Source organism: Rhinolophus hipposideros, assembly GCF_964194185.1.
Source record: "Rhinolophus hipposideros genome assembly, chromosome: X".
NCBI lineage: Eukaryota > Metazoa > Chordata > Mammalia > Chiroptera > Rhinolophidae > Rhinolophus > Rhinolophus hipposideros.
The window spans coordinates 83,106,185-83,113,122 of NC_138046.1; the positions used below are offsets into that span (position 1 = coordinate 83,106,185).

Below are 6,938 nucleotides of genomic sequence, written 5' to 3' on the forward strand. Positions count from 1 at the left end.
CAAATGTAAGGTAAGAGACACTGTGGGGAGCTCAGGGACACTGAAGTGAGGGGCAGTGTTGCCATGCACACATGAGAGCCCAGCTCTCTGCTTCAGCTGCTGCTCCCCCTTGCCACCCAGTCTCTCATGACTACCGATTCTTAGGTCTGTGCTCTTTTCCTTGCATTGGACCTGGGACTCCCTCCACACAACCTGGCTATTTCTTCACCGAGCATCTCCTTTCTTTAAGCCATTCCCTGAAACTGAGTAGCATTTCATACAGTCTTTGGGCAAAATACAACACTAATTACATTGTATTACACCACTGGGCACTTAATGAAGGCTTGATGGATGAGAATGCATTACTGAGAGGGTGAAGAGAGCAAATAACTGAACTCATCCTCACATTCAACAACCATTTATTAACACAGAAATGAGTAAGGCGTGGCCCCTATTCTCAGAATGCTTGGTACAGAGGGGCAGACAACCACAAAGCTGCAGCAGAATCACAGTAGAATAAGTACTACCACTGAGGTACAAAGTACTTTGGAGGCACTGTAAGAGAGATACACAGGTGAGGGAGGACTATTTTCCAATTTATACCTGCCTAGGGCATTCAGGGAAGGCTCCAAAGAAGTCATGTGTAAGTTGAGTCTTGAAAGATTAGAAGCCACCAGGTGAACAGTCAAGGAAGGAGCCCTACAGGCTGGGACTCAGAGATGTAGGTAAGGTCAGGTAAGTGAAGGGTTCAGGGAACCAGGCATAAATGATGCAATAAGGGGGAAAAAAGAGTAAGGACTGAGTAGAAGTGCTGTCAAGCACAAACCCACAACTCTACTGTGGAAATTTAAAGGTCTTGTTCCTCCATAGAGAGGGAATAGGGAGAGAGGAGGGTGGGAGGTCCTCAAATATGGGTCCCTGCTGCTTCCTCAATCAGGCTATGGGGTTCAAACACCAAGGCTAGAGCTTCACAGTTGTGATCTAATATCCTTAAGCCACTAAATTGTCAAAAGCCCCCTTTCAGAAGGGAATAATTTGTATGAACAATGCATTTCTAAATGGGAGAGTGTCCCTACTATATTCATCTTTCTCAGATGCTGTTGATTCTGTCTAAAAAATAGTTCTACTTCCATCAGGAAATCAGATGAGGTGTGGAACTTGAAAGGAGAAGTTGGGCTAGAGTTGAGGCCTTGCAGTAATCTCACAACTGAATGGTAAAATGATGGTTAAAGTCTCTATTTTTTTACAAAATTCTATTTATGTATGAACATAAAACTCGAAAAAATATATATTTACAAACTCATCTTATTATTCCTGTCTCCTTCATTTATTTCTTTCATACCCGTATGTATTTTGATATGCTTAAATTAAAAAACCCTTCTAAGTTTTTTAATTTTAATGTTTCCATTTAAATGTTTTTAATTTTTTGATTTTTATTTAAATGTTTTATTTTTAAAGGTTTTAAAATTTTCTTTTGTTTAAATATTTAAAAGTTTTTAATCTGAAATTGAACTTGCCTCAAGTTCTTTGTATATTTTTAAATTCTCTATTCTCTAAATTTTCTTTAGATTTTTTTAAATTGAAAAAATTAAAATAAACTCTGCATTCTTGCCTGGAATTGTTCTAAACTTTCTTTTTAAAACTTTTCTCTAAACCTAAATTTGAATTTTCAAACAAAACAGAAATAGACTCGTAGATACAGAGGACAGACTGATGGTTGCCAGACAGGAAGGAGACTGGGGGGCTGGGTGAAAAAGGTGAAGGGACTAATACAAATGGTAGTTACAAAATAGTCACAGGGATGTAAAGTACAACATGGGGAAATGTAATCAATGATATTGTAAAAACTATGTATAGTGGCAGGTGGGTTCTAGACTAATTGGGGGGATCGCTTTGTAAATTATATAAATGTCTACCTACTATGCTCTACACCTGAAATAAATATAAAATATTAAATGTCACCTGTAATTGAAAAAATATATTCCATTTTATTCTTCATCCATCAATCTAATCCTTATTACATTCCCTACTGTTCTGGTCAACTAATCTATAAAATAATTGATGCCAAGGAATTAATGTATTAGTCATCGCACCGGACTTCCCAGTGCCATGTGTGTGCAGCCCATTGTACTAGGGTTGGGATGACAGAGTTCACAGTCAAAAAGAGAGGGGGCGGTTAGATAATCACAGTTAACTGCATTACAATCTGATAAATGCTATAATAAAGATAACAAAAAATATTTTCATTCCATTTCATATTTCTTGAAAATTTATTTCTTAGTCATTAAACTTTCATGAATTTTGTTCATCTTAGATTTTCAACACATATTTTATGCTCAAATTTCAAGGCTTATATTAACATTTCATTCCATTTAAATTTGTTTCCTTCTTTTTCAACTTTTTAAAGCTGATTCACTTTAACTTTTTGTAAACATTCAGTTTTAATTTTTTATTGTTTTATTCACTTTTTTAAACTAAGAATTTCTAAAATGTGTTAAGCCCTATTTTAATAATTTTTAAGTTTTAAATTAAAAACTTCAATTTTTAAAACATTGAAAAATACTTGAATTTTTTCAAATTTAAAAACATTTTTCTTTTAAAATTAAAGTTTTCTTCTCTTAAAGGTTTTTAAAATTTGTTTTTCATACACTATCTTTTTTTCAAACTATGTGACTGGTCAGCCACAGCTGAACACCAATTGTGAAGGTTTTGTTGATAAAAGAATACTCCGACTTCCCATAGTATTTTTGTAGAAACAAATGACATATAATATAATAGTGCCAGAACATCTCTATTCCCTCTCCCCACCTAAAACATTCTTTTCATTTAATTATGCTTTATGTGACCATTTTTTTACCTCTCCTCCCTTCTCCCATTTCTTAAGGCTGAATGGTCACTAGTTTTTTTTTTCTCCACAAGCCATGGTAAAATATGTTCTTTATATCAAGGTGCTAATAATCATATAGGTGCTGTTGTCATTGTCAGTTCCATGTTTTTGTGGTACTTCAAGAGGTGCTCATTGTTGGATGGGTATTGTCATTGTCCATTTCAGGTAGGTTTGTGTGTCACTTCAGGATCTTGCCTATTCATTTCTTTTACTTTTTTCTGATAAGTGGTCTGGTAAGACTACTCTTTCTCTAGACCCTTTTTGTGATAGAACAGTAAATACCCTTCACTGTAGAGTAAGTCCTCAATGGTAGCCTTGGTGATGACAGCATCATCACAGCTGAACCACTGATCCTTTTGCTGCCGGATAAAGCTGGTGTAGTGTCCACTTTCCAAAGTTCCATGGTGATTAATTACTGCAAACAAGGAATACTTATTCTCATTGGGTGCACAACCTGTTGGTGGTTGGTCAGCTTTCATTCTGCTCTCTTTAGTGGAGGCCAAAAATGGAGTCATGTCCAGCTCCAAGGGAAAGGAGATAAAAGTATTAATCTTTCGTCTCTGTTTGCCTAAATGTTCAAACCGCTTTAGATGAAAACAGGCCACAATGGGTAATTTCTTCATTGTGAGCTGCTTGGTAGATTCCTGGTAGCTTTGGCAACTACTGCATTTGATTTTGGCACTGCTTCCTAGGTGTTCTGGCCTTGTAAACCACTGCAGGCAGTCCGTGAGTGAGGGGATTCCTGGGATGTGGTCATCCCTACACACTGTACTGTCAGCCCTCTCTGGACTCTGGGAACTGAATGTGGCATAAGAGCCAGGCAAGTCCAAACTGATGTCCCAGCATGGGTCTATTGTGGTGGAGACGCTATGGCAAGCTTGACAAGTGACATCTGACTGCAAGCCTCCTGTAAAGATTTGGTCTATAATGCAGTTACAGCAGTTGGGGTTACTGGCTTCCTGCTCAACACTATCATCTTTGCTGTGTCTATGCAGCACATCTAATATTGCAATAAGGAACTCATGGGCATCCTGTTGCCTGTACCCTGCTAAGTGTTCTGCATGAATCCATATCAGGTGCAGTAACTTATAGGGAATGTGAGGAGTTCGGCTCCCAGAGTACATAGCATGAAAAAGAGAAGACATTTCACAGACAAGACACAAGCTGGGGCTTGTCATTATACATTTGTGCTTGTCAGAGAGAAAAAAATCTTTCAGAAGAGGAATATGGGTAAGTGCCTGGACAATACAATTCATAAAACAGGTGTTCCCAAGATTGATTAGCCCTCTCAGGCCTACAGTATACACTGACTTTTTTCTTCTCTTTTTCTTGGGTTTCACCAATTTTGGCTGCCGTTCCTTTGACTCACAGGTTGATTGCTTCTCTTCCACACCTGATGCCATATACTGTTGAGAAACATCTGTTGAGGTGGAAGTTAATAATTTCAACATTTTCTCTTTTGTTTCTTTGGAGATCTGTTCTATGTCTTTGTCATATACATAATCCTTACATATAAAGCAATATATAACACCATGGTAGAGGTCTACAGCTAAATTGTGCTGTTCTGTTTCTGCATGTTTATGAATATGTTTCTCAGTAAAGCAACCAAAAAAGACACAGGAGAGACAAGAGTGGAGTCTGTTCACATGGGTACTACATACAAGACAGATGCAGGACTTTGCCTTACGCTTCCTAGTCTCCGGGGTCCCACTCCAAACGAAACGCTGGTAGATCAACCGAAGGTTCTTCTGCCAATTCTTCGCTACTTTAAAGCTCTCCACATGAGAGCAGCCTGCGGGACCCTGATCAAACTCCACCTCCAGCAGCCAGTCCCCAAAGCCACCTCGATCCCCAGAGCCGCCTAAGTCACCAAAACAGCTTTGCCGCGTCCGAGGCCTGGACGCCGGCCGGGATCTACGCTGAGGTCTGCGCCAGTGCCGGGGCCGGGGCGAGGGCGGTGGGGGGGCCGGCGGCGGCGGCGGCGGCGGTGGCGGCAGATGGGCTGGAGGTGGGGGTGGGGCTTCGGGTCCGGGCGGTCCTCGGAAGCGGGCCCGGGGCTGGGGCCGAGGGCGGGGCTTGCGGCGCGGGCAGAAGTGCGAGGAGCTGCTGGGCCAGCGGGGTGGGGTTGAAGGGAACACCTCGTCGCCACCGCTGCCGCTCCAGGTCAGGTTCTCCTCGGACGCAGGTTTACGCTCTTGTAAGGGCTCCAGCTTCATCTCCTCAGTTCCCTGGCCGGCACACGCCTTCGTCGTCCCCACCGCCTCCAGCTCCATTTCACCCGCCTTCTCAACCGCCTCCTCGGGCGAGGCTCCTCCCCCACCTCGCGAGCTCCAACGGACCAAAGAACCAGAGGATAAGGCAGCTTCTGGAACTTGGGCCATCAGCTCACCGCGTGGTCTGGAGTGAAAGGCGTCTGGACTCGAGCTGCCACTGTAGATGGAATGAGACAGAGATAGCTGTGAATAACCTGGCCGGCGTCATGGCCGCGGCGGGCCATTAGCGCCCCCGGGACCCTCCCACCGGCCGCTGCGAGCTCCACCCCCTCTATTCAGAGGCTCCTGGAACTGGTGTGGAGACCGAAGCGGTTGGTTACCTGGTTTAAAGGCGATCGGATCTTGCCCGGGGCCGAGGGGGTGGTGCGGGGTGGGAGGGAGGCAGGCAGACGGAGGGTGGAAAAGGTGGGGGCGGGGGTACGGCCTGAGCTTTACAGTGGAAAGAGATGGAATCTTTAAAAAAGGCGCCACCCTCTGACTGCCTTTCCTGGGCCTTGCGCAGCCTCACTTCGGCACAGCTTCCTCTGACGTTCATTCCTTATATCCTACAACACACTTGGGTCAACATTTTACCTTAAAAATGGCTGGGCCACCTATGGAAAATGGGCTCAGGGGAAGAAAATGTCTCCCTACTCCCATCTTACCTGTACTTCTGAGGCTGGCTGTGTTCCACCTTTTGCCCCTACCTCCAAGCGCAGTCTTTTACTCTTCCACTTTCTTGTGCCCTCTCATGCTCCTTCGCGCTTGTGTTCTCTCTTACACCTCGTTTCATGCTTCAGCACCCTCATTCCCTATAATTCCTCTGAGAATTCGGACTCCTTCTCACGCCCTCCACGCGCTGGACGCTCATGTCTTCAGTGCTGAACGCCCTAAGTCCCTGCCCCTTCCCGCCGCCCCCGCCCCCGCAGCGCCCCCAGCCCCGCTGTTTGTTTAAAGGTCTGGGTTACCTTGGGCCCCAGGCGCGTGATTCAGAACGTCAGCAGCTGCTGCTGTCCAGGCGCTCCTCAGCCAGCCTTCTCTCCTGACCTCTCCTCAGGGCTGGTCACAAGGGGGCCGCCCCCTGGCCCCACCCCTCTCGACGTGCGGCCCCCAGCCCCGGATTCTGCCCTCCTTCAGTGATGAGTGGCACCGTTGTCCGCGCAGTCAGACAAACCTCTTCCTGAAACAGATTCTACTGGAGGTAACCACAGCGACAGAGTCTAGAGAAAGCCCCTGAAATGGAGGCTGTGGCCTCACCTGGCTCCAGGCCCACGCTCGGCAGAAAAGTGATTCATTGGGGTGGGGGTGGGGGTTTGTTTGAAGGGATGGCAACTCTCTGGCAGGAATCCCTCAGGGACCCATCAGAGTCTGATACCTGGGAGTTAAGTGGACTGCGGAATGTTATTCTGGAGTGTGGGGACAGGAAGCATAAACGAAGGCTTCAGGCTCAGATAGGCGAGCCCAGGCACTTGCTAGCTGTGTGAGCCCAGATAAAACACATAACCTCTCTGAGCCTTAGTTGTAGCATCTGTTAAACAAAAATGGAAATAATACTAACCAATTATGAACACTAAATCAGTATGTATAAACTAAAGGATCTTTATGGCAAGCTTTATCTTTTTCACCTCTTTCTCAGTCCCCACCTTAAAAATCAGCCTATAGCATAATGCCTGATACTTACAGTAGAGCAAAAGCGAACACTTCTCTTTCAAATCCCTCTCAAAGTTATTGCTCTGTTCACCAGATTATCCCTCCTAAACAGTTCATTTACATGAGTATGCAGTCGATAAATGTGGATCCCTTAACTGTACTACTGTGCT

At 44.5% G+C, this 6,938-nt stretch overlaps 1 protein-coding gene across 2 annotated transcripts; it reads right to left on the reverse strand.

Annotated features, from left to right (window-relative positions):
• Nucleotides 1-388: 388 nt before the first annotated feature.
• On the reverse strand, nucleotides 389-6,173 carry USP51 (ubiquitin specific peptidase 51). 2 transcript variants are annotated; one of them, XM_081042183.1, is made up of 2 exons: nucleotides 6,087-6,173; nucleotides 389-5,296 (listed from the first exon to the last, which is right to left on the reverse strand). In XM_081042183.1, exon 2 carries the CDS (start codon nucleotides 5,245-5,247, stop codon nucleotides 3,106-3,108), a length of 2,142 nt encoding a protein of 713 aa, XP_080898309.1. In that variant the 5' UTR covers nucleotides 5,248-5,296; nucleotides 6,087-6,173; the 3' UTR covers nucleotides 389-3,105. The 2 variants fall into 2 exon arrangements, with proteins under 2 accessions (XP_080898309.1, XP_080898308.1); XM_081042182.1 differs by lacking the exon at nucleotides 6,087-6,173 and adding an exon at nucleotides 5,784-5,891.
• Nucleotides 6,174-6,938: the final 765 nt, after the last annotated feature.

Coding starts and splice junctions, on each gene's coding strand:
- USP51 (XM_081042183.1), bottom strand. CDS start 5,247: ATGGCCCAAGTTCCAGAAGCTGCCTTATCCTCTGGTTCTTTGGTCCGT.